This window comes from Cornus florida, unplaced genomic scaffold (genome assembly GCF_030987335.1).
Source record: "Cornus florida cultivar Cherokee Brave unplaced genomic scaffold, ASM3098733v1 CherokeeBrave_3.0.0_Hap2_Chr07, whole genome shotgun sequence".
NCBI lineage: Eukaryota > Viridiplantae > Streptophyta > Magnoliopsida > Cornales > Cornaceae > Cornus > Cornus florida.
Window position 1 is genome coordinate 4,832,798 of NW_026775577.1, and position 25,988 is coordinate 4,858,785.

At 34.6% G+C, this 25,988-nt stretch overlaps 2 protein-coding genes across 3 annotated transcripts; one reads left to right on the plus strand and one right to left on the minus strand.

Moving 5' to 3' along the window:
- Window positions 1–4,798: 4,798 nt before the first annotated feature.
- On the minus strand, window positions 4,799–10,951 carry LOC132315870 (uncharacterized). Its single transcript, XM_059814285.1, has 10 exons — window positions 8,133–10,951; window positions 7,610–7,738; window positions 7,326–7,514; window positions 7,192–7,244; window positions 6,851–7,017; window positions 6,712–6,765; window positions 6,221–6,286; window positions 6,069–6,122; window positions 5,783–5,848; window positions 4,799–5,493 (listed from the first exon to the last, which is right to left on the minus strand). The coding sequence occupies exons 1-10, from the start codon at window positions 10,887–10,889 to the stop codon at window positions 5,183–5,185; spliced, it is 3,846 nt and encodes a 1,281-aa protein (XP_059670268.1). The 5' UTR covers window positions 10,890–10,951; the 3' UTR covers window positions 4,799–5,182.
- A 6,555-nt stretch (window positions 10,952–17,506) lies between these two features.
- On the plus strand, window positions 17,507–25,074 carry LOC132315871 (uncharacterized). Of its 2 annotated transcripts, none has more exons than XM_059814286.1 (15): window positions 17,507–17,704; window positions 17,827–17,952; window positions 19,396–19,509; window positions 19,610–19,724; window positions 20,821–20,966; window positions 21,052–21,153; window positions 21,752–21,823; window positions 21,932–22,031; window positions 22,096–22,178; window positions 22,868–22,945; window positions 23,033–23,131; window positions 23,218–23,268; window positions 23,355–23,411; window positions 23,622–23,663; window positions 24,850–25,074. In XM_059814286.1, the coding sequence occupies exons 1-15, from the start codon at window positions 17,555–17,557 to the stop codon at window positions 24,949–24,951; spliced, it is 1,437 nt and encodes a 478-aa protein (XP_059670269.1). In that variant the 5' UTR covers window positions 17,507–17,554; the 3' UTR covers window positions 24,952–25,074. The 2 variants fall into 2 exon arrangements, with proteins under 2 accessions (XP_059670269.1, XP_059670270.1); XM_059814287.1 differs by lacking the exon at window positions 17,507–17,704 and adding an exon at window positions 18,122–18,181 and having other exon boundaries at window positions 17,832–17,952.
- Window positions 25,075–25,988: the final 914 nt, after the last annotated feature.

Consider the following 25,988-nt stretch of genomic DNA (forward strand, 5'->3'; position numbering starts at 1 on the left):
GGAATGCTATCACTGGACTCTTAAACTTAAGAATTCGCAATCAAATTCATCAGCGGAATCAAACAAAAACACAAAAAAGAGATCAAACACACTGATTTTAATTGATTCACCCAAAATTCAAAGTTACATTCATTGTGATAAGAAATAAATTTTTTTGAATGAATAAGTATTCTAACAATGAGGTAACATAAAAAATGCAAAAATTATTTAAATATTCTTTAAAAAAATCAAAATTTGGCCTTTGTACTGTATTTATCAAACTCCATAACACTCATCATCATAACCACCCAAGCACAGACAATCAATATGAAAATAATTTATTGCTATTTTAAATATATATATCTCAAAAATAATAACTCAAATGATACGGAGCCTTTCAAAAAAATAATTAATTAATAAGGAAGCAAATATAATAATAGGATTATAAAGTTTAGAACATACCAATGGCGTGCCAATGAAAAATAAAAATAAAAAACAGCGGAAGCTTCAGTTTCTTAAAAACTGAGTGACCTTAGCATCAACAAAAAAACAGAATCACAATAAATGAAGCAAGTATAGTAGTAGCATTAGAAAATTTAGAACGTATCAAAATTTTAAAATATATACTCCCTTCCTTCTATATTAATTGTTCACATTAAAAAATTTAACTCATAATTTTTGTGAGTCAAAGTTATCGAAATAGATATCTAATATGGGATATAAGTAGTATGTAAGTATAAAAAATAAGTATGATTAAAAATGATCTCAAATAACTCAAAAATAAAAGGTGGTAATGAATCAAAGTTTTAGAAATGAACAACTATTATGGGACGACGGAGGTAGTAGGTTTTAACATCATCAGATACGCATTCCATTCCTTAATTTGGTTTCTTCAAGTATATGAAAACAATTTATTGTAATTTTCAAGAAAATATGAAACAGTATAGTTTTTCAGAGTATAATGAAACCTGAATTACGCGAATGATACATAGCATTCCGAAATAATAATCACATAAAAAATTGCCATATATACAAATATGATAATAAAACCGAAATTATTATTGAAGAAGAGAATTGATTAAATAAAATTAGCCATCAACAATAATAGTCATATATTAGCCGAGAGAGCTGGAGAGAGTACGAAAATTTTAAAGAAATAATAAGTACACATACCCATCTTCGCAAACAAACACAGGATGATTTGGGACTGAACAACTCTTAACTGTGCATGAGAACCATAATAAATAATAAAAAGAGTATGACAATAAAACTAAGGGAAAATTACATATAAATGGAGTTAAAGTTCCATATTTATTTAGAGGCTGAGTCAAAGTTCCATATTTCTCTAAAATGGATTGCTGAGGTGGCACATGGTTTTTTACTGTTTAGAAATTGTGATGCCTAAAATACCCTTCCGCGAAGGTACTACTTTTTCTTCGAAAGTACTACTTTTTTGAACTGAAGGTACTACTTTTTGGCGTTCAGGTACCATGTTTTTTAAACACTCGCGAAGGTACTACTTTTTCTCCGAAGGTACTACTTTTTTGAACTGAAGGTACTACTTTTTTGAACTGAAGGTACTACTTTTTTATTAGGGAAGGGCATTTTAGGCATCACAATTTTTTAAACAGTAAAAAATCATGTGCCACCTCAGCAATTCATTTTAGAGAAATATGGAACTTTGACTCCGTCTCTAAGTAAATATGAAACTTTGACTCCATTTATATGTAATTTTCCCTAAAACTAACTCTTAAAAAGATAAACTAATGTTTGAGAAAAAAAAAATAATAATAATAAAAAGATAAACTTATGCAAAATTTGGACCGTCAAAAAGTCAAACGAATTAATCTAGATTTTTTTTTGAGAAATGGCCCAACTCACAAAAATAATAGCTTCGCTATTGAAATAGGGCGTCTTTTTAACTGAATTCAATCGTTTAGGTTTCGGGAATTACGACTAAACCAATTGCTTCCCTTTTAAGTATTTAGCAATTTTTGGTAATTAGGTTTCTTTCCTTATTTTTATAGAATTTTTTTTTGTTTTTGGACAGTTTTCTTGCACTGCAAATTTCGTTACGTTTTTAGGATTTTTTTATTTTATTTTTTTATTTTATTTAGGATTTCTTATTTATTAGTACATGTGCTCTAACATTTAATTCTTGTTACAAATAACATCCAAGTCAAACAAAGTATTAGTTAAAATCCGATCATTCATTTAATTATTTGAATTCTCTTATTAGAATTATTGTTAGACTTTCCTTATTAGAATTGCACAAAAAATAAATAAAATAACTAAATAATAATAATAATTATCTTTTTTTATCCCTCTCTTATGGTGGTGTATGACCTTTTAGATTATCCAATAATCCACCATCCTCACATAGATTGTCACATAGGTTCATAACAACTACCTATTAACGACTACCTATTGAAATTTTTTATTTATTTTTAGCTGCAAAACTAGAAAAATAATAGAATAATGATAAAAAAAAAAAAAAAAAATGATAGGTCTTTGTGCGACTCAATTAACGTCCAATGGCTATGAATAAGAATAAACTCTCTGATATAATTTATAAAGTATTTTATCTTTAAATTTATCACATCATTTGTAACTCGTAACCCAAAAAAAAAAAATTGGATCTCCTCTTTTAACCACGTGACAAATATATACTTAATTCTTGATTTTCTATTTTGAATTAAGGACAATTACGTCATTATATTTTAAGAGCGAAGTGAATGTGAGTAGGAAGAGAGGGAGAAATTACATCATTCATGTAAATGTAAAGATGTCATGTAAATGTAATTGTCCACCAATATATAAAATATAAATTGAGATCTTGGAGTTAAAAAATTGACCCATTATAACTTTCAATCAGCATTTTAATTTTGGAATTTACAATTTCTCCAAATAATAATAAAGGTAAAATATTCTTGCATATGCGATCAAACTTAAAGTTGGCATTTAATATTTATAGAGTTAAATTTGGATAGCCAAACACGCCTTGCCCAATTTTGCTGTCCAAGTTTATTTTATTGTTGAGAACCATATGATTAAAATACAAGAATATATGGAAGAACGAAACATACTATTGAAATTGTTGGGAGGGAGAGAGAGAGAGGTGATAAAATAATACAATATAATTTAAAATTTAAAAATATATAAAATTATTATTTTATATATGTGAGTAATTATTGTTTGAGTTTCATTCACTGCATAAAGGGATAGAAATCCTTTGATTTGACAAACAGGTTTGAGATTTCAGTCCAAGAATCATTTATTTATATATAATTTTTTTTAAAATATAAGTTTTATATATAATCTTAAGAGCATGTTGATCCTGAGGATACTGAATTGTTAGTTAGATTGAGAAACTCAAAACCCTCGTGGTACTTTTGGTGTACAGGAATAAAATTGAATACTAGTGAAAATAGAATGAGAATGGGAATGGAATAGGATGATCATTCTCATTTTATTGTTTGATTGTAAATATAAAATGTGTAGGAATAAAATGCTAATAATCATTCTAGTATTTGGTTGGATCAATATAAAATTTAGAATAGACTAAATTTCAAATTGAATTTTACAAAATATCCCTCTTAGTAACAAATAAATTAAATTAATAAATTGACATTCTCTAATAATTTTTTAAAAATAAAGGGTGGTAGTCGATGGTGGTGACGATGGTGGTAGAAGTAGAAAATGGTAGTGGTGTAGGTGGTAGTGTTGGAAGGCAGCGGTGGTGGTGGAAGACGACAGTGGTGTTGGTGGAAGGCGATGGCAGTAGTGTGGTGGTGGTGGCGGCGGTGGTGGTGGAAGGAAATAATGGTGTAGGTGGTGGTGGTGGAAGCCAATGGAGGTGATTGCGGTGGTGGTGGAAGGCAGTGGAAGTCGCGGTGGTGGAAGGTTTTGGTGGTGGCGGTGATGAAAGGTGGTGAAAGGTGGTGCTGGTGATGAAAGGCAGTGGTGGCGGTGCAAGGCGGTGGCGGTGGAGGCGGCGGTGGTGGTGGAAGGTGGTAGAAGTGCTAGTGGTGGTAGTGGTGGATGGCGATGGAGGTGGAAGGAGGTGGCGGTGGTGGTGGAAGGCGGTGGTGTCGACAATGGTGGTGGTGTTGGAAGGCAGTGGCGATGGAAAGCAGTAGCAGTGGTGAAAGGCAGTGGTGGAAGGTTGTAATGGTGGTGAAATGTAGTGGCGGCGGTGGTGGGATGCAGTGGCTATGGTGAAAGGCTGTGGTGGTGGTGAAAAGCGATAGCGGTGGTAGTGGTGAAAGGTGGTGGTAGTACTGGTGGTGGTGGAAGGTGGTTGCAGTGGTGGTAATGATGGTAACGATAGCGAAAGGCAGTAGCGGTGGTCGTGGTGCTTACGACAAAGGATGGCGGTGGTGGAAAGCGGTGGGTAATGGTGAAAGTCGGTGGTAGAAAGCAGTTGTAGTGGTGGTGACAGGCAGAAGTGGTTGCGGTGGAAGGTAATTATTGTTTTTGGACTTGGAATACGATAAGTTTTTGAGAAGTTGATTTTTTAAAAAATTTACTTGGGAATAGAATAATTATTTCATAGGTTTAGTTGTGGAATGGATTTTTATTTTAATGGAATAGCTATTCTCACTTTAAATTGTATACCAACCAAAATAATGATTGAAATGAGTATTTCATTCTAATTCCTGCACACCAAATGCAACATTACGGTCCAAAAGTCCAATTGTTACAAATGCAAAAGCTTGGTGCGAGCAGCTCCATATAATTAGCAAAGAAGTCAATCAACGTGTGAAACGCGCTTCAGACTTTCTAGGCCTTTTTGCTCATCCATTTTGTGGCAGCTATGGAAAGGTAGAAACGAGTGGTATTTTAATGGAATTAAATGGGATTCTCGCTAGAGAGAGTTCTCTTCAATCACCATGAATTTGTGGAAGCTCCTAAGCAGGACAGCAAAATCTTGAAAGCACGTACAGGATATATATATATTGATAAAAAAAATTAAAAAATAAAAGAAAAAGTATTGAGACATACACAAATGGTGCCTGTTATATCTCATACGCCAAAACTACGCAGGTAAAGAGTATTAGGAGTTCATGCTACCAATCACTAGCTTTGACTTTCAACAACAATGCACCTGCAAGTAACATCCAGGCCTTTAATGAGATCTAATCTAAAATTCAAGTGAGCAAACTAAGAGCAAGAGAAGCCTTTCTATCCTAAAAGGTCTTCTTTAGAGGAAATGCGCGTTTTTGAGGCTTTTTTTCCAACTTGATGACATCTCCATGTTCAGTTCATGAATCTCTTCGTTCAGTTGTATGCCCTGATCCATCAATTTTTGAATCTCTTTGTTCGGTTTTTCCTTCTCCTCCAGCTCTTTGACCCCATCCATTCGATTTTGGATCTCTTTGTTCACTTCTTCCCTTTTTTTTAAGACAAGCAGCAACCGACGACATGCTTGATATCCATGAAATTTTAAGTCCGCCAGCTCTTCATGTGATTTCTTTGATCTCTCTTCGCATTGTTCATGAGATTGTGCTGTGTCTGAAAATATTAATCAAACCAAAGGATCTGGCCATCAGGGTGAATACTTGTGGATCGGATCTATGACTTGCCTTACAATCTGCTTGGTCCATTTAACATCACATGACTTTATGTAAGAATTTTCTTGTTTTTGAATCAATCTTTTAAAATTTTCATAATAAAACTTAGATTTTGTCCAAAAAAGTTTCCACATATCTATACAGATTATAACATGGTGCCAGATAAAAGGGAGTTTTAAAGCAGTGAAATTCAGTTGACATGGCTCGCAAAGAGCTGTTTGGCCACTTACCTTGCACATCAATTTGTTGGTCAGATTGCAAAACACTATCTTCAAGAGCTTTTTGACCAGGTGAACCTGCACATAACAAAACACATATTAGGAAACAGTGATCCAAACTGTAAAGAAATATATAGTTCTACTTCTACCTGTATTCTCATCTTGCTTGGCAAGCTGCTTTTGTTTTTGAATCAATCTATTAAAATTTTCTTAATAAAACTTGCATTTTGTCCAAAAAATTTCCACGTATCTACACAGATTATAATAAGGAGCCACAAGGGAGTCTTAGGCCACTTACCTCGCAGATCAGATTGCAACACACCATCTTCAAGAGCTCTTTTACTAGGAGAACCTGAACATGGTATGAAACACATTATAAGAATCAGTTTGCATAATGTGAACTCAACCCTAAAGGAACAAATATTGGAATACTATCACTTTGAAGCTTACCTATGGTTGTCAAGATATCATTACTGTGCACAAACACCGGATTGTTTGGAACAGAACAACTCTCAACTGTGTTAAGAACCATAAATTATGAAAAAGAATTTGACTATAAAACCAACTGTCAACACCTAAACACTTGATCAGACAGACTACATTTATCTTTCACTCACAAAGAATTCCCGTTGGACTCTATTTATTAGAATCACACCAAAAAGTTTTCGTATCATTACCCGATCCAAGCTATCTTATCTCAATGATTGTCATAATAAGTTAATAACCAAGTAATGATACAAAACCGATGGGTTTTTGTGCGATTCCAATTAACAGTGTCCAACAACAACCTTATGAATAAACATCAATTCTCCTATGCAAAAATCTCCACGTAGAAGAAGATAGACAGAGAACTCCGATTAGTCCCATTACTCAGGTTGTAAGCAATGAAATTCAGTTGAGAAGGCTCCATGAGTGGCAACAAGAGCTGTTTGGCCACTTACCTTTCAGATCAGATTGCAAAAAACCATCTTCAAGAGCTCTTTCACTAGGTGAACCTACACATAGACAAAACACATATTAGGAGACTAGTTTGTATAACATGATCCAAAGTGTAAAGAAACATATAGTTTCATCTTCTACCTGTATTCTCATCTTGCTTGGCAAGCTGCTTTTGTTTAGCCTCATTTTCAAATCGTCTTTGATTCTCTAAAATATCTTCAAGCATTCTTACCTGTTCCACTTCAAGCTCACTTTTATGCCCAAGTTCCTCGGATTGTTTTAATAGATTGGCTTTTTCAGAAATATCACTGTCAGCATTTGAATAATCATCAACATAGGTGACGGGAAAGTGAATGGAGGAAGACAGAGGTCAAAGTAACATTAAACTCAACATATGGCTAGGAATAAATAGCAAAAAAGGATGTGAAACTTTCAAAAAGAAAAAGTATAGATCTGCTGGTGGGAGCAAAAGGAAGACTTACGGTTGTTCTCCCTCCTTCTCCAGCAGAACGTGTTGCTTGTTACCACCAATAACCTGCAGTAGTGTCAAAAGCATTAAACTACCTTTTACAAATAATATATTGCAGCTGTCACTATAGGAAAAGAAGATTTAAACCTTTCCCTCCTGTTTTCTGTGATCTTTTTTCTTTTTTCTATTCTTCGAGTTTTCCTGTGTATGATTTGTTTGATTGCCCCCTTTATTGATGTTCTTCTCAGTATCAAGTTCAAGCTCTGCTAAAAGTGCTGCTTCTGCAGCCTCTGCTTTCTCGGTTGCATCTTTGTCAACAAGATACTCCAATTGTGCCTGGAAGGGAGAGCGAGCAACATTGACAATGTCAAATTAGATCCACATAAGTTGAAGAATATTACTGAAAACAATGTATCACAAACAACACAAACCCGCATGAATGTCTTCAAAATGGGCAACATCATAAGCCGATAGTCATGAACAGATGCTCGAGCAAGTTTAATTTCCAGCTTCTTCATATCAGCAATGGTCTGCATGATCCATGCATCAATTTCACAAAGCTGCAAAACTAAACATAATGAGACCAGGAATAATCTTAAGATATAGAAGTTGAATAATGAAAATATGATGATTAAATCAAGAGAGTTCAACTTTGAATATTATTTTAACAATGGCAAAAGTAAAGCACTTTGAAATAGAAATTAAGTGTATATTGGTAAGTGGTAACTATGAACTTCACAAATTATTGTAAATATTTGCAAGCTTATCAGATATGGTAAATTTTCATTAATCATTGAATTATATAGGGTTAATTATGTAAGATTAATTAAATCATGCCAAATTATAAATTTCAAAAATAATCTGGGAAATTTGACAGACATCCAAACTCAAAATCTTAAGATAAGGCTTAAACTGAGCTGAGTTGAATTGAGTTCCAACAACCAACATACGGACCTCTGAAGACAGGCCTTCCATTTGCTCCTGAGTGGCTGTTTTTATGCGAGCTTCTTCTTGATGCCGATAACCCTGCATTTTGCATTTGCCGTCTTCACCACATTTCAGATCACATAAAAAACAAGTCAAGTCTGTATCAGTTTCTTCAAGTCCAAGCTGATTGGCATTGATAGATTGAGATTCTTTAAGTACATTTGATATGACATCTAATTCAACTTTACTGCTGCTGGAAATGGAGTCATCATTCCTCCCGGTAAGTTCTTCTTGCCACTTCCTCAAGAGGGATCCATAACCTTGTGGGACATAGCTTTGATCTTCTTGTATCTTCACAAATTCTTCAATATAGATACTCAAAGACACGTGCTCCAATGCTTCATGACGGCTTGAATACTCGCATTTTTTCTCACACAATTTTTGTAAGAGATGAGATTCCTTCTTAAGTACCTGAAAAAGTTCAGTTCCTTGAGCTTTTGTATGGTCACACGCATGTGTCCATGATACTAACTTTTTTTCAGTTAGAAGACTAGTAGACAACCAATACAAAAAAGAATCACTTTCTGGGAGCACAGCAGCTTCATGATGAACAACAGCAGAAGTTGCTGAAGGACCATCATCAGTGACACTGTAATCATATGCACAAGGCATAAGCTCTACTCTCAGTAAACGCTCATCTTGATGAAGACGGGATGAATCACCACAAAGAACAATTCTCTCATTGATTTCATAACCTTGATTGCCATCAAGTTTATCATCTGTGGAACTTCTTGTCTCAGAATCACCAAATAAACCACACAAATTATTTAGAAACTGCTGCAAGAAATGAAGTACCTCCTTTAGCTGGGAAACTCCCAAAAAACAGAAGCCGAGGGGTGATTGACACAGGCTTTGGATTAGAAGCTGCGATGCTGGCACAATTTTTGGAATTTCTTTCATGGCATATTGCATTAACCCATTAATATGGCTCTCAGCAACACAATTTTGCTTCAAAAGCAATTGGAACATGTCATGGACTTTTTGAAGGATCTCTGCCGGCTCAGAATCATCGGATATTGGCCATTTCTGACCATCGGAGCACAGCACAGTCCATGAAGGAAGAGTAACAGGTTTAGTAGAACACTCACTTGGACAGTCCATATTACCACCTGTACACTCTGAAGAATCCATGTCAACAAGATTATCCAAGCCGCACTTTGACTGACTTTCAATAATTCTCACAGCTGCAGAGGTGTCCACAGGCTTCCACGGGCCATTTACTAGCGTCTCAACCCAACGTGCATCAACTTCCACTGGGACAACTGATTGCAACTCCAGTGAGAGGTTCCCAATGTGCTTCTGCTTAATATGATTCAAATATGATGCTGAATCTACGAACTTCTCATCACAACAGCAACAAGCCCAGAACCTCCAACTATTGGTGTCTTCAGCAAAGCTTACAGCTTCTGACATAATCTCCTCTGCCAATCGGTCCTTAAAAGAACTCAAATGGGCCCTGAGATCACAAATTCGTGTTTCAAGCAGTCCAAGCTTTTTGTCATCACTCATTGATTTAAAATATGATTGAAGTTGTTCTGTCCTGCTTGCCCAGGACATAATATTCTTCATTTTGGAATTCGTCCTCAGCTTTTTAAGTTTAGTCAACAGAGACGACTTTTCATCTTTTTGTGATAGCACAGAATCCGAATTTTGCTTCAAAATTCTTTCCTCTTCCACCTGCTCCTGAATCTCCTTCCCCCGCTCCTCCTCAGCCATCTTAGTTACCTGCTGACTCTTATTAGGCTGCGTAGTTTTGACCAATGGAACTTTCTTATTGTTCCCCACTTGAGCAGCCTTTGAGTCCTTTACAAGATTCTGCAACTCTTTCTTTACTTTTATAATTCGCTGTTCAGTTGTGCTGCCCTTAAAATAACTCTCGTATCCTATAGTATCTTTCATTGGATCAGTTGGACTATGAATCAATAATGCTCGCTCGCACTCTTGTACTACTTCCTGATAAGCTTTAGCTTCATAAAGCAAACTTGCGTAGAGAAACGCAAACACTATTGAGCACGGTGATAGCAAGACTGCTTGCCGAGCCCTCTCAACTGCATTCTTTAACTGTTCTTGTTTTTCGAGACTGTTTTCCGAAAATTCTGATGCAATACTGAAATATACAGAAGATTGAATACTGTGTGCGAAAGCTGAGGATTCATGGCGAAGACATACCTCTTTCGCGATCCTCAGGGCTTCAGTATGGTCTCCACATTCTATAGCATTGTTAATGGCTTCGCATTCAGTCTTGATTGTATCAGAATAGGTTGAATCGAGTGGTTCAGTCTTGCTCTGTTCTTGACGGAGTTCATCGGTTGAATCATCAGATAATGGCCATTTCTGATCTTTCGAGGACAGCAGAGACGTTGATGGAAGAGCATCAGGGGTGTCCACAGGATTATCCAACTGCCATTTCGACTGAATTTCAATGATTCTCATGAGTTCGCGGGTGTCCATAGTAATCCACTGATCATTTTCAAGCATTTGAACCGAAGATACCCCTTCCATGATCCTCCGGGCTTCACCATATGAGGGAACTTTTAACTCATTGCATTCTCTCTTGATTGTATCAGAGTCGGTTGAATCGAACACTGGTTCAGTCTTGCTCTGTTCTTGATGGAGTTCATCCGTTGAACTGGTAGCCGGTGGTGCTCTACCACCTGCAGAGGCATTCTTAGGTGGCTTTGGCGGTTTGGGGCGCCGATGATTGTTTCTCCTCTTATGTCCCATTCAAAGATTTGATACTGAACTGATTTGAGTGAATATGAATGTAGAGAGAGAGAGAGAGAGAGAGGGAGAGAGAGAGAGATGTATTGAATATAAGATAGAAATAATGGTATGGACCAAGATAAAAAGACCACTTATATAACCTTTCTGCTGTTTCTCTCTCAAGAAATAGTCTTTTGCAGAGAGAGAGAGAGAGGGTAGTCTTTTGCAGAGAGAAAGAGAGAGAGAGAGAGAGAGAGAGAGAGAGAGAGAGAGAGTATTACTTGTACTACAGATCAGTAACGGAAGGTTGTTGGACAGTTACTCTGTAGAGGGAGGTTCTTGAATTGAGTTAACAAAATTGTAAAGGCTCTGTTTCTTGAAGTCAGTCTTGCTCTTGCACTGGATCTTTCGCGCTGTTGTGAAATCGCATTCCTTGTTGGCTCTGTTTATTGACCACAGTATATTCCGACTTACAATTTCCTATATAATTCTTGATTTAAAAAAATGTAAACATTTACATACACTAACAATTATATTTTTAATATTTTTAATTTTATAGTTAAAGATATGGAAAAGCAAATAAAATAATTTATTTATATATATTTATAACTAACCGGTCCTATTCAGGATGTTTTGGGCACCAAAACTGTTTCTACACAGGCCTTTTGTTGGGGCTCCCTCCCTGCATCACAACGGAACCGCTTTGATGCAATTTTATGGAATAGCTTAGTGACAAAGACTACCTCCATTTTGGTGGTCTGGAGTTCGAATCTCTTTGGGATCACTCCAAGTGAGTTTTTCGAGTCCAATGCATGTGGGAGTGGACAGGATGTGTTCGGTGATGGATTAAAATATACACAAACCCCCAATAGTAAATCTTCTCAAAAACAATGAATAGCCTGTCTTGCCAACCCCCAGTTATGTCAATGCACCCAAACTTGGCATAAATACCAAAAAATGCTGTCCCGATGCACATAAGAGCACAAACAGTGAGCCCATTGCTCACACAAAATTCAGCATTCCCACCTTCACACAGCAACCCATCCCCAAAAACATCCAACAGCCTCTGAAGCCAAATCAAATCGAAGTTACCCATTTTATAAGAACCCAACACTGAATAAAATCTAAGCTAGAAATTTTATCAAACACCTTCAGAGCATCACCCAAAACTTCACCTTCAGCGTAAAATCGCAGTCTGTACGTGACCATCACACAGAGCTTGCTATTCCAATAGTTGTTGTGGTGAAGACCATGGATGATGGTAATGCCGATGACGATGATGACGATGGCTTGAAAGGCCTTGAGTTGGAGCAGCATTTTGCATTGAATTACGTACATCGATTGGCTGTGGTCGTTTTGAGGTGGCATAGAAGTACGGTTAGTTCCCTTGTTTCGATTAAGAAAGGTTAATTAGTAAATTCCTATATAGAGCCTGTGGCGGGAAAAAAAACTTATTTGAATTGAGATAATGAGAAGGGTGTCAATCCGGTGCACGAAGTTTCTACACTACAAGATGTACGTACTAAGCCCAAAAAAACAAAGAAAAATAAAGTAAAATTGTTATTATTATACTTATTTTTTAAAATTTTTAATTTGTTCTCCTTGTAAAAGCTATTAAAATTCATGTAGAGCCCCTATAAAAGAGTATATATAATAAAAAAACATTAAAACCTTACATTTCCAAAAAGGAACACTTTTGGACTAGGATGTGTGTTTGATCATTTATAAATTAAGATTGTGAAATTAAGAATGGTAAAATCGGAAACAGAAACCGTATGCTTAGGCACTGTTTGGTATTCATTTTTACTTTGTATTTTTTTGTTTTGGAGTGATTAGTGAAGCAAAGAAATGGCCCGTAACATATTTGGTAATGGACTTAGATTAGCTAACAATGTGACTTAGCCCTGGTCCTGTCCAATATTGCAATGGAATACCATATGTGTAGAGCTTGACCCTAACCGGGACAGAGGTAATAGGCTGATCAAATTCGAAGTCAAGGGCCCATTTCTTGAGATTCAGTGGTCTGCAACAATTGAAGCCCATGATAGGATTTGACAGAGTGAATGTCACGTCTTAAAAATAATAGTGTCCAAAATATATGACAGTAATTTAAATATATATATATATATATATAACTATATCAGACAGTTTTTTTTAATTGAATTGTAAGGATATAAAGGCCATTAGTGTTTTTACTTTTTAGCTTATGGGTACTCATTGTAATAAGAATTTTAAACAAAATATTTGAGCCAAAACAGATTTTACGAATAAATATTTTATTAGAACCTTTTGTCACATTTGAGAAATTACTGGGTTCTTACGAGCTTTGCAGCAATTAATTTAATATCCACTTCCTCACAAATTCCTAGCAGTTTGCAAGGTGGTTTATATAAACCCAATGTGAAGGCCGAATTGATTTTAGTTCTTTATAATAGAAAAGCCTTCTGTTGGATTCATGAGACACTGGCAGCAGGTATTGGGTTTTTAAAGGTACCTAAAAAAATAAAAAAAAAATGGTGTACTGAACACGTGATTTTTTTAAATAAAAAAATAATAATTCAAGCAATAACTTTTATAGTTTTATGAGTAATATGACCTAGTCAACTTGTCAATAATTTTCAAATCACAATAAAACATACATTCATATCCAAAAGCTGAAGACTAGTATGATCTAAAAAATAAATATTGGGTCAGATTCACAAACAAGTTCTCTTTACTATAACCCAATCAAAAAATTAGTAATTTGTACCAATAAAATGCAACAAATGTGAGGCTTCTCAAGATGAGTATATAAAAGCTTCACCAAATTGGGAAAATACTTTAAATTCATTCCAACGAATGCCCCAAGTCGAATAGCATCAAAGTGGACCGGAGGACTACGTGGTCTTAAGGCTACCCATGAAGGGAACAATATAATAAGATTAACAAACCTGATGGAGTGTGCGATAGTCCATGACTTCTCTTCCAGAAAATAAATCTTATATTGTTGTCACTCAACATGCGATATCAAAAGTTATATTTTTTTGGAATAAAGTTTAAGAGTAAAATTATGCGGACTCAGACTCAAAGCGGACAATGTCATACCATGTGGTGGAGCGGGTAGTTACAAAAGGTATCAGAGCCTGACCCACCTGAAAGTATGCCGATGAGGACGTCGGACCTTAAGGGGGGGTTGAATTATGATGACCCTGTGGGGGGGTGTGTCGTGGGCGGATGCAAGATACTGACAGGCTACCACGCTGGCGAGTTACGGATGCACAATCTCACATTGCCGAAAGGAAAAAGTGAAGTGCTTATATATAGGTATGTCACTCCAATTGGTATCAGGCCTTTTGGAATAAAGTCCAAGAGCAAAATAGTGCATGCTCAAGCCTAAAACGAACAATATTGTAATAAAGGGGTCGTTACAAATGGTATAAAAATTTTATTATTTATCTTATTTATCTTTGAAGATTAATGAATTTTATTCCGTAGAGATTATTTATTAATTTTCCCTTTCAGATATTGTATTTGGGTCTTTCAACCATTAGAACATTCATCAAGTTAATGTCTCCACCGTTACTTTCAACGACCAAATGTTGGGCATGGCACCATGGTATTCTAAAATTTTCAATAAGAATACTATATATAGTATATTCACATTGTTGAGCGGTATTAAAATGAATTTCCACTATCAGCCACCGATTGAAATGCAAACTACAAGCGGCAAAGTTGAAATAAACAAGAAAAAAGGGGGCAAATTAAGGGCTCTCTCATGGGAAGTACCTTCACACAATTTGGATTCTATAGAACTTTATTTTGTGTGTTTTGAGAAATAATAATAAATAAATAAAAAGAGAGAAAAATAAAATTATCATTTTTGGTAATGGTAAATTTTCAAAGGCATATAACTAAAAATAAATAAATAAATTTACAAGTAGGGGTCAATGTTCCCCTCATTCCTCTTTAAATCCGTCCCTGCTCATACCAAAGCAGCAGCAATCCCACATCTTCCAAAAAAATTGCTTACTCTTATTATAAGAGGGCATACTGTTCTCTACTAAAGCCGTCTTTGAGCCATCAATAAGTTTCTGCAACTCTTGCTTTGCATATGCAATTCTCTCTTCAGCTGTCTGGAACTTATAAACATGACCACTGTCACTCCTCTCGCCCTCCGGCCCCGGTATAGTATCTTTGGCCGGATCAATTGGATTTCAAATCGATAATGCTCGCTCACACTCTCGTACCACTTCCTCGTAACGTTTAGCTTCGTACAGCACTCTAGCGTAGAGAAGCGCGAACAGATATGAGTTGGGTGATAGCAACACTGCTCGCTTGGCGGACTCCACCGCATTCTTCAAGTGCACTTGTTTTTGGACGCTGTTTTTGTTTTCGAGTTTTGACGCCATATGGAAATATACAGAGCATTGAATGCGGTGTGCGAGAGCAGACGATTCGTGACGAAGACATAGCTCTTTGGTGATCCTGAGGGCTTTTAACGCGGGCTTGCATTCTGTCCTGATTGTGTCACAAGAAGTCGTGATCGAGTGTCTGTGAATATGGAGTTGAATTGAGAATAAATTTGAATCTACAGTATTGAACACAAAGAATACTATTGAAGTACTACGCAGTATATGTTAAATATAATAAAGAAAATCTAAGCCAATTGGAAACCTATCAGTATTAGGAACCTAACATGACTTTTCTATTGGGAAGCTATCAGAATCAGGAAACCAACAACGTACAAATGACGTTTCCGATTGATTTTGCTCATGACGTTACTGTTCGAATGAAAATAATGCTGAGCTGTTATAAAATTGTGGTTGATAAAATGCAATTCTATTATTAATTTTATAACATTAAAAGTTATAATTATTATTCTAAAGTTAAAAAATAGACTTTTAAAATACTATAGTATTATTTAATGGTAGATGGTTTGTTATCTTACTTGGCGATCTGACAATTTTTCGTCCCCATAAGTATAATATTGAATAGCAAGATTAAATTTGATATTTCACAATCTATTTAACTAGTTAATACAGTAAGTTTTATTAATTTAGGAGTTTTTTTTTTTTTTTTTACAGAGTTTTATGTATGGTTTTAAAAGTAAGGGATTTTATGATGTTAACCTTTATTTTATTGTAAGACTACATTTAGTTAATTAATCGTTCAATTTCTTCAAAAATCCTTATTTACATAAATTGAAACAATTGGAGTGATTACACATTTTGCATAGGACTAAGTATATAAAATATCTCTAAAGTTTATTTTTTGCGCAAATAACACTCCTATAATTTATTTTATGTATATAAATTCTTTAAAAATTTTAAAATGTAACAAATAAGGGTTTGCTATTAGAAAATGACTGTCATGTGCGATGCACATGGCATTTTTTACATTTGAAAATCCTAAAATGCCCTTTCTTTATTCCAAATCAACTGCCACTACCACTTTCTACTCTCTCTCTCTCTCCTCCCAAATTGGATTCCAAGATAGAACATTAGTCGAATTGTTTGGGATGCTTCAATGTGGTTGGTAATTACTTAGTTAATATACAATAAATAACATAAGCTTAAATTCACTCATGGAATAAGTAAGTGTCATTCAATTTCATTTTGAATCTCCATGTCGAAGGTGAATATTGAAGAGAGGAAATGAAGGTGACGTCGTTGCCAAAAAAGATGACGACTGAGAGATAAATAGAGGAAGCTTTAGGTTTTGCTGAACAAATGGGTCGTCAAAGGGAAGAGCTTTAGGAACGCTAGTGTTTTGTTTTTACAATAGGGTAAAATGGATGGCCAATATTATAGTTATATACATACATATATATATTTATGTATTTATTTACTTACGTAATTGTTATTCCTTATACAATTTTTTTCTCTTTATATTTTATAGAGAATCTCACCATTTCTTTTTATAAAGTTTTTATAATTAAATATAGTAGGTAACATTTTATTAAAAAATTAACAAGAAAAGTACTTTATAAAATATTGTCACCAATAAATTTTAAAAAATTAATTGTGGAAATAGTAATTTTTGATGTTTTTTATCATTATAACAGGGGCCATAATATTTTCACTGAAAAAAAAAAAAAAAGCACTCAAAATGAGGGTGAGGGTACTTTTGGATATTTGAAACAATACTAGTTTGGGTGAAGGTGAGGGTGAGGGCACTCAAAATGAACAAAGGTGGATAATTGAAATAATCAAGAAAGGATACCTGTGAGTAGGATAGTACGTGAGTCTGATAGTACTTAACAATTACGCTTAACATTTGTTTTTTTGAAAGTTCAATTACGCTTAACATGTGCTAACAGTTCTACTATATTATTGATGCCGCCATTCATGACTTAATACTTGAGATTAAATAATATTTTCTAAAAGTTATTACACTCAAGTACACCGTTAAATATGCACATTAATAATTTTTTTTATCATCAAAATCACCAAGTCCCCTTAACTTCAAACCTTGGGCTGTAAGAATCTCCCAATTATATGTCTCTGTCGTTCATTAGGTTAAATTTCAGGGGGTATAGTGTAATTTTACCATAAATATTTTCAACACCCCGTGACAAAACCAATCGTTTTCTGCCACGCCATGAAAACATAACTAATCAGACTGTGCCGAGAAGCATCAGATTTTCCCTTGACATAAACAAATTCCACCCCTCCTTTTATCTTCTGTAACAATGGAACCATGAAAATATGAAGCTGACCATGAACGTCACCTTCCCACGGTTCGTCCTTCGTTTTGGGTTTTCTTCCAAAACCCTAACTTACCCCCGAAACCATGCCAATTTTCTTTTCTTCCCAGAAAGAAAAAGACATATCACAACTGCCCTCTCTTCTCAAAATGTAAGATTTGTTAGATACACAGTTTGTGTAAATTTAGATACATACATATATACATGTTTGTGTGTGTATATATATATATCAAGTTAATGGTAGATATTTTAATTTTTTTAATTGGTGGGCAGTCAAGTGAAGAGTTACTAGTGGTGGTTGGAGGCGGAGCAGCTGGAATATATGGAGCAATTAGGGCTAAATCTATAGCACCTAATCTCAAAGTGCTAGTTATTGAAAAGGGGAAGCCTTTATCAAAGGTTTGTATTGTTTGGAATGTACATATTTGTTTATTTTTGTATGTGGTTGGATTATGACTACACTCTTATTGGTCTTTTTGTAGTTACAACAATATTGTATATTGATTATGTGACGATTGTTGAATTGTACTTTTGGGCATTTCCTGAGAAAAATATTCATGTTTGGCAGGTTAAAATTTCTTGAGGTTGTCGATGCAATGTGACAAATGGGCATTGTACTGATAATATGGTTAGAATTGTTGAATTCCGAATGAATGTTGGGCATTGTACTGAAAATATGGTTTATGTTGGGCATTCATTGAATGAATGAGTTGTATTTGAATACATATGTGTCTATGTCATCAAGTGTTTCAGTGTGAAAAGTGAAGGATCAACGTTGGAAAGTCTGTTGGTTTAGGAAATCGTGGTGATATCTATGCATTGTTTTTTTTTTTTCAAAGCCTATTTGTCTCACTTGAATCTTGACACGTGAAGACTGAAGAATCATGAACTGTTACTTTTTTCTTAACTTTTGTTGTTGATTATATCTTAATACTGATAAAAATATTCACTTGAAGGCTATTCCGCCTTTACTTGGAAATTTAAAACATACATCACAGTTTAATTATTTATTGTCTAGGCAGTTCCAATTCTAAGGCGGGTTCCGAATATTTGACTGCCGTGTAGTTATTATTACCCTTCAAGTCTCACATGTCAGAACCAAAATGATCATTTTTTACTGTTTTTGGAATATTCATGACTTGTTTTAGTTACTTTTCTCTAACACTGGGTGAAAAAAATGTAGATAAGTTGGGAGGCATTTTGAAAACCCTTAGCTGACATACTGAGCTGCACAATTGTAATTTTTGTTTTATTTCTCTCTCATGGAGAATCAAGGACAGTTCAAGTTGGACTTTGAACACAAGCTCTGTAATGATTTTGCCTTTCTTCAATCAATGGATTTGTCAACAGTCTGCTTCAGAATGTGAGACTATGCTCAACTCAACAAAGCCTTTTTCCCAACTACTTGGGATCGGCTACATGAATCTCATTATTCCATCCCGTTCTATAGATGGTCAAAGCCTCAGTCAAACTAAACGTTATTATATCCTTCCTTACTAACTATACTCAAATTAATTTTGGTGTTTCCCTTCCTGCGGCATTTATACGAACCATGTCACTCTTTCTAACTGGTGGATAGAATAAAAGAACACGAAGAAACCCAATTTTCTTACAGACTGAATTCTGGCAGCCCTATAACTTACATGCTAAATGGAACCATTAAATAATAAATAACTAAAAAGAAAAATTCATTTTCTTTCATTGCATGGAATCAATTCAATCTGGCCTTTTTAGAGTCAGTGACCAGCTGCATAATTGAGGAAACAAAATAGTTACTTGTATTTCGAGCATATATCTTAATGATGTGATGTTCATAATGTGAATCGCTTATCTTATGTCTAGGTTTTGGCGGAAAATTACCCTAGGGGTTATAAGGAACTGAGAGGCTCTTTCTTCAGTATGCATGGCCCTGTGGATACGATGTCCTGGTTTTCTAATCATGGGGTGCAATTAAAGGTTCATCTTCCAAAGTGGACATGACTTCCTTATTTTTTCAATAATGCTTATCAGCATATATAATTATTAATTACCATTGGGTATTACCATTCTGCTTCAGACTGAAGATGATGGAAGGGTATTTCCTGTCAGTAACAGCTCATCTTCTATTATTGATTGCCTTATGTTTGAAGTAAAGCAGAGCGGAGGTATGTCAGTGCACTTGGCAATGGAAGGTGCTATTTATGTTTTCTATTCAACTTATGTGATTGATAATGATCCTTGTTTGTGTTTGTGTGTGTGGGTGTTTCTTTTGTTTGTTTGTTTGGCTGTCCTTTTTCATTTCCTGGGGGTGGGGGTGTGGTGGAGTTTGTTTCTTTGACAGCCAGACCTCAACATGACATTTCCTAACCATATGGTTTCTCTCTATCATGAGGGTTAAAATGGGTGCCTCCTTTGACCAGGTTATTTTGTTATGAACTTGGTATTTGAACTTTGAACTAGTGACCTCTTATAATGAATCAGCTCGTCACACCAATGGGGCTACAAAGCTTCTGTTAACCCTGTGGTACTTTTAATCAATATAAAATTATAAAGTTTATTTTCTTACAACATACATGATTTTTTTTTTTTTTTTGATAAGTACAACATACATGATTAAGTGTTCAGTATTGTCCAAGGTATGGTCTGTTTGATGTCCGAGGTACTTGGGAAATATGAATTTATCATTTCTATAAATAGTTATCTACGTGATTAGATCATAATATTAGCTTTAGCAGCAATATATGACAACAAATCTGAGAAAGAAACCTGTTATCTTCTTTTAAAGCTTTTGTTGGCCAGAACCCGCAATGTTGAAAAATGTGGTTCTTATTAGTCATGAGGTAAAGACTAAATCCTTTTCATTTCATGTATATGTATATTTTTTATTTGTTAGCAAAATGTTGGGTCCCTTCTAATTTGTAAACATTCTGCTGGTGTATCTGGTAACAATGGAATGTTTCAAAATAGAATGCTAGTCTCAATGACCTTAGTATGCTAAGAGAGGATTTAGCATTGTTTTGCAATGAGAGTAAGCCTCCTACTGTATGATGTTATCTTAGATGTCAAGTTCTTGATTGTTGAACATACTTTCTTGTTGCACAATTTTATGTTTGCATAGAGACATGTACTGAATAAAGCTTAAATACTAGTCTTCCAGCAAAAAACAAAGAAGAAGAAAGAAGTTATATATTTATAATAATAATAAATAAATAAATAAATAATAGCAGTCTTTAGTAATATCCTTATATCTACAAGCAGTCTATGTTGAAATATGAATTCTTTACTCAGTTCTACTGCAGACTGGCAAAGTCGTAACAGCTGTATCTGCCACTGATAGTGGGAAATTCCTTCTCAAGATTGAGAAGCGTACAATTGACTTTGTAGAATTTGTTGAAGCTGATTATCTATTAATTGCCAGTGGGAGTAGCCGACAGGTTATTATCAGTTATAGGCTCATTGACATGTTTGTATGTGTAGATCTGATTTCTGTATTCTATAACTCTTAGTGTTGCCTTCCAGGGTTATGCACTTGCTGCGCAACTTGGACATTCCCCAATAGAACCAGTACCGAGTTTATTCACTTTCAAGATTCAGGATTTGCAGTTGGCAGAATTGTCTGGGGTAATGGTCTACTCTAACCGATGGAAATCCTCATCATGGTACATTTAGTGGTTAGAAAATCACAATTTTTCCTTTTCTTATGCAACTTAATGATGTAAGTTAAGTATAGGCTTCATATATGGTTAGTTACACTTAATAGAGGTCGGCACATTCCTTCTTTTCTATAGTTACAATATTCACCAATTGGAGATAAGAATGAACAGATTATAAGTATCAACATAAATGCTTACTTAAATGGTTTTAATCTCTATGATGTAATTATTTCGGCATCAATAGGTTCAATTCTCTCATCAAATGATTTGTATGACTGTTATACCAGTAAAATTAGAGACTGGATTATAGCTGGATCTATAATTTTACAATTCTCTCCAGAGCCAGCTGTTTAATGACATAATATTCTGTTAATTTTTCTATATTGGCATATGTTAATCGTCTTAACTTGCCTAAACCTCATTCCTCAGGTTATGCTATTATACTAATTGTTATGTGGCATGTGCAATTATTCACTAATTATAATTTGGCCTTCATGAATTCATTCTATTTTGTATGGAATATTCACAGGGAAATAATTTTGTTTTACTTTTGTTTTCTTGCTCAGGTTACATTCCCTAAAGTTAAAGCAAGGTTGAAGTTACAAAATGTTCAAAAGACTATACCCTGGCTTACACAGGTATGATTTTCTCATTGACGTTATTTGGAAACTTATAAAAAAACAAACATTGATATTATTTGGAAAATCAATAATGTATACAACATAACCATAAATATTGTGTTTTAGGTTGGACCCATGCTAATCACACACTGGGGGCTTAGTGGGCCAGTAATTCTTCGGTTATCTGCTTGGGGAGCCCGTGAGCTGTTCGGTGCAGGTTATGAAGGTAAACAATCCTATTTTCTTCGGGATAATTTGTCTCTCCCCAAACTAATAGCATAATAATGCAGGGATTCTTTCTGTGGATTTTGTTCCTGATCTTCATATCGAAGATGTGAAGTCCACTCTTCTTGAACACAAGAATCAGTTTGCGGTAACCATATTCTCCACTTCCTTTTTTTTTTTTTCCCTTGAATTTCATATCCAGTGCTAACTGGTTACCTTTTATCTGGTTTGTCACACAAAAATGGAGTATATTTAAATGAATAAGTACCTTGAGAACTGTCATTATCATCATCCTTGCCTCAATCCCATATGAATGTTTTATTATTATTTATTTATTTATTTGGGCAGGTCCCATATGAAAGGTGTTGCTCACATGAATTCTAATTTTTTCGTTCTTTTCTTTTCTATTACAAGTCTTTTATGCTACAACATTTGACTTTTAAAAATCTTTTTTAAAAATTTCATCCCATGTTAGTTTCGGTCGCCCTCTTGGTGCATCCGTGAGAAATCTCATTTATCTAATACAGTTAGTCTTTCAAATTAAATAAGGAATTATCCAAGCTACTTGGTACTGGAAAATTTTATTTTTATGGCAGTATTGAAGAGTACTTTTTGCCTAAATGTGTTGTCTTCAATTGGTATAACTTACTGAAGAGTAAGGGACCTGTTAAAATTTAATCCTAGCTTCCATCTCACTATTAATTTTTCAATTGTTTAGGGTGTCAATCATAAATATCCTCTCTGGTTTTAATTCATGGGTTTTGCTACACCAAACTACCAACGAATTTTATTGTTTTACAACTGAGAACTGCATTTTTGTTTGTCCACTGTCTGCAGAAGCAAAAAGCGCTCAACTTATGTCCTTCAGAATTTGGCCTTGTGAAGAGGTTTTGGAAGTATATACTAGAACGCGAGGTTCTGTGAACATCCCTCCAGTTGCTTGATCATTGGCAGGGGATATACTTTTATTACAAATGAGAACTAATGTATATTCATATGCAGGGTGTATGTGAAGATATCTTGTGGGCTTCCGTTTCGAACAATTCATTAATGTCTGTTGCTTCTCTGTTGAAGCAGTGTTCATTTGCAGTGAAAGGGAAGGTAAAGTGCTACACAACACCTGTAATTTTTTTATTTTCTTCAATATTTGTGCCTCTTTCATTGATGTGCAATTTTGCATACTGAAGGGCCAATTTAAGGATGAATTTGTCACTGCTGGAGGTGTTCCATTGTCTGAGGTTCTCTCTCTCTCTCTCTCTCTGTTTTTGTGTGTGTGTGCCCGCATGTACATGGAAATATGACTGTTCTTTGTTGCTTTTTGAAGATCTCGCTGAACACGATGGAGAGCAAGATACAGTCACGTCTATTCTTTGCTGGAGAGGTAGTATTACTTGATATGATTGTAATTTTTCTTTTTAAATTTTAACATGGAAGTAAAGAGAAACCCATTGCTGTTGCATCCCTGTGGTGGCAATAACTTCAATTATGGGCTAGATCGACTTAGACTTGCCACATAATATATTTAATGCAATTGTATTTGTATTTGTCAATAAATTTAAGCTGGACTTATGGCACTAAAATCTTCCTGTAGGTGCTAAATGTTGATGGGGTAACAGGCGGTTTCAATTTTCAGGTAATTAAAACGTGTTCCACAAATGAGGTGCATCATTTTGATATATTATAGAAATAGCTATTTACACGTATTAAGAAATGAAAATCTATCAAAATGCAGTTGTATAAAATTAGCTATAAATGTACCACCGAGTCTTTAACTTAACTTTAATTCAAGTGGTAGTATATCCTCCTCCTTTCGCATGGGGGGTTGAGGATATAAGTTCTCTATTCGGGCAATGGTAAGTGTTTCCATGAGCCTTTTAAAGCTCCCTTTCATTATTAAACTCTATGCAAATTTAAAAACTTAAATCTCCATTGAATCATTTTCCGGAATTTGCATTCCATTGGTTTTAGATTCCAAAATACCGACCATTCATTTGGTATAAGTTTTCCATGGGATATCTAATTGTTAAATCATTTTACTGTTTTTATTTCGAAGTATTTGGACAGAAGTTTCACGTGTTTAATTTTTCAGATGACAGGTAGAACATCAATCTTTATAGTTACCATCTGTAATTAACCTTTGCTATCATGTTACATCTATCATAGAGTGGGATATTTTTGTACATCTTTTTATAAAACTATAATCCAAAGGCTGCAAGGTCATTTAGACCAGCCAGTTCAACCAAGTCCTTTAATTTTGTGGCTTTATTCTTATCTTCCAAAACAGAGTTTGAAATTCTCTGTATTTCGACTATAATTGTATCCGTACAATAACCCAAAATGGTTTCTTCAACCTTAGAGGCATTGTCGGTCTTCTACCACCTGATAGTTTGATGGGATAATTACACTTACCCCCGTGGATTGCCTAAATCAAATGGACTTCTCTTATGGTCTCAAATACAACACTGACCTCCATGTTAGTTGTCCCGAAGGTGTTAGCTGACTATTATATCCATTGTGCTTTATTGTTTTTTAATATAAAATGTTGGTTCCGTTATGGACAAGGTAGCCTTTTTAAGTTTTTGAAGGATATTCTTGGGTTTTAAGTAAATATTTAGAATGACACAAGTAGACAAGAGTGTAAGATTTTATGACAAGGAGGTCAGTGTTACTTAGATCCGAATCAGAGGAAAGTTCAGTGTTATATTTAAAATTAGAAAGGAGGTCCCTGTTATTTAGGCAATCTACGGAGGAATTATCCCATAGTTTGATTGTTAGGCCAATTTATACAGGCTTCTAATATTTTTGTTACTTTATTTCAGAATGCTTGGTCAGGTGGATACATTGCAGGAACTACTATTGGTAATTTGGCATTAACTGCTAATATGAAAAAAGGAAGTTGTGATACAGGCATCAAAGCGTGAAGATTAGCCTGAATAGCTAGTTCATGTATATAACATTTTTGAATGATAAGAGTAGCTTTTTGATTAACTGTGAATTGACATTTTATTTTCTGATTAACTGTGAATTGACATTTTATTTTCTTTCTTTGTCTGTTTTCTTCTTGCTTCAATTTTATTTACGACGTGAGGAAACTAAAAAAATAAAAAATTAATTGATGATTATAAATTTGGAGAAGCGAACTAGTCAAACAAGAAAAAAAATAATTATAGAGAACCGACATTAGATTTGAATTTGAAACAAATCTCGTTCAAAATTTTAATTAATTTTTTATTAATTTTAAATTCAAATCGAATTGATGCTTCTAAACATAACATTAGAAAATAATAAAATTAGAGGCGTGAAGGTATGAAGGCAGGGAGCCTAGGGACGCAATTAGGCATATATTGCATGAGAGAGGGGCGGCTAAGGTTTAACTTCCAAGTATCAAACCTTCAAATCTCAAGTATCAAACTTTCAAATCCGAGTGCACCCATGTTCAAATTTTTTATTATTCAAATTAAGGTCTGATTAGGAAAAAATTACATAAGGTTTATCTGAGGTTAGTCTTGAGTTTAAATGGTACCGCATAAAAAATTTAATTTAAATTATAGCCGGTATTTGAGCGACTTCAATAATTAGCGTCTAACAAAATTGAATTCATAAAATGAACAATGTAAAGACCATAATTCCATTAAAAATTAAGTTCAAACTAGTTTTTTCAACTAAATCAATGTAAAAATGAATAAATTTATGAAAAATCGGGTTAAAGTTGAATTAAGTTTGAGTTATGGGGTCTACACCCATGTGTTACTCCGTACCGTATAATGATTGACAATATTTAATTTTTGATAAATTATACTCACACTCTCTGAAGTTAGGTCATGTTTTAACTAGATGAAGATTATGGTTTTAACTCTCACTTACACTCCAATTTATTTTTTTGCCTATGAATTGACCCTTTTATCATCAATTTTTTAATACAATATATATATAATCTTAAATGACAAAAAGGCCCCTT

What these genes read in the sequence shown, in the direction of transcription:
- LOC132315870 (XM_059814285.1), bottom strand. Translation starts at nt 10,889, where the DNA reads ATGGGACATAAGAGGAGAAACAATCATCGGCGCCCCAAACCGCCAAAG. An exon ending in TTTTGAAGACATTCATGCGG is followed by an intron (nt 7,515 to 7,609) that starts GTTTGTGTTGTT and finishes TCTCCCTTCCAG; the next exon opens with GCACAATTGGAGTATCTTGT. An exon ending in TTTGCAATCTGATCTGAAAG is followed by an intron (nt 6,287 to 6,711) that starts GTAAGTGGCCAA and finishes TTCTTAACACAG; the next exon opens with TTGAGAGTTGTTCTGTTCCA.
- LOC132315871 (XM_059814286.1), top strand. Translation starts at nt 17,555, where the DNA reads ATGAAGCTGACCATGAACGTCACCTTCCCACGGTTCGTCCTTCGTTTT. An exon ending in ATCATGGGGTGCAATTAAAG is followed by an intron (nt 19,510 to 19,609) that starts GTTCATCTTCCA and finishes ATTCTGCTTCAG; the next exon opens with ACTGAAGATGATGGAAGGGT. An exon ending in AGTATATACTAGAACGCGAG is followed by an intron (nt 22,946 to 23,032) that starts GTTCTGTGAACA and finishes ATTCATATGCAG; the next exon opens with GGTGTATGTGAAGATATCTT.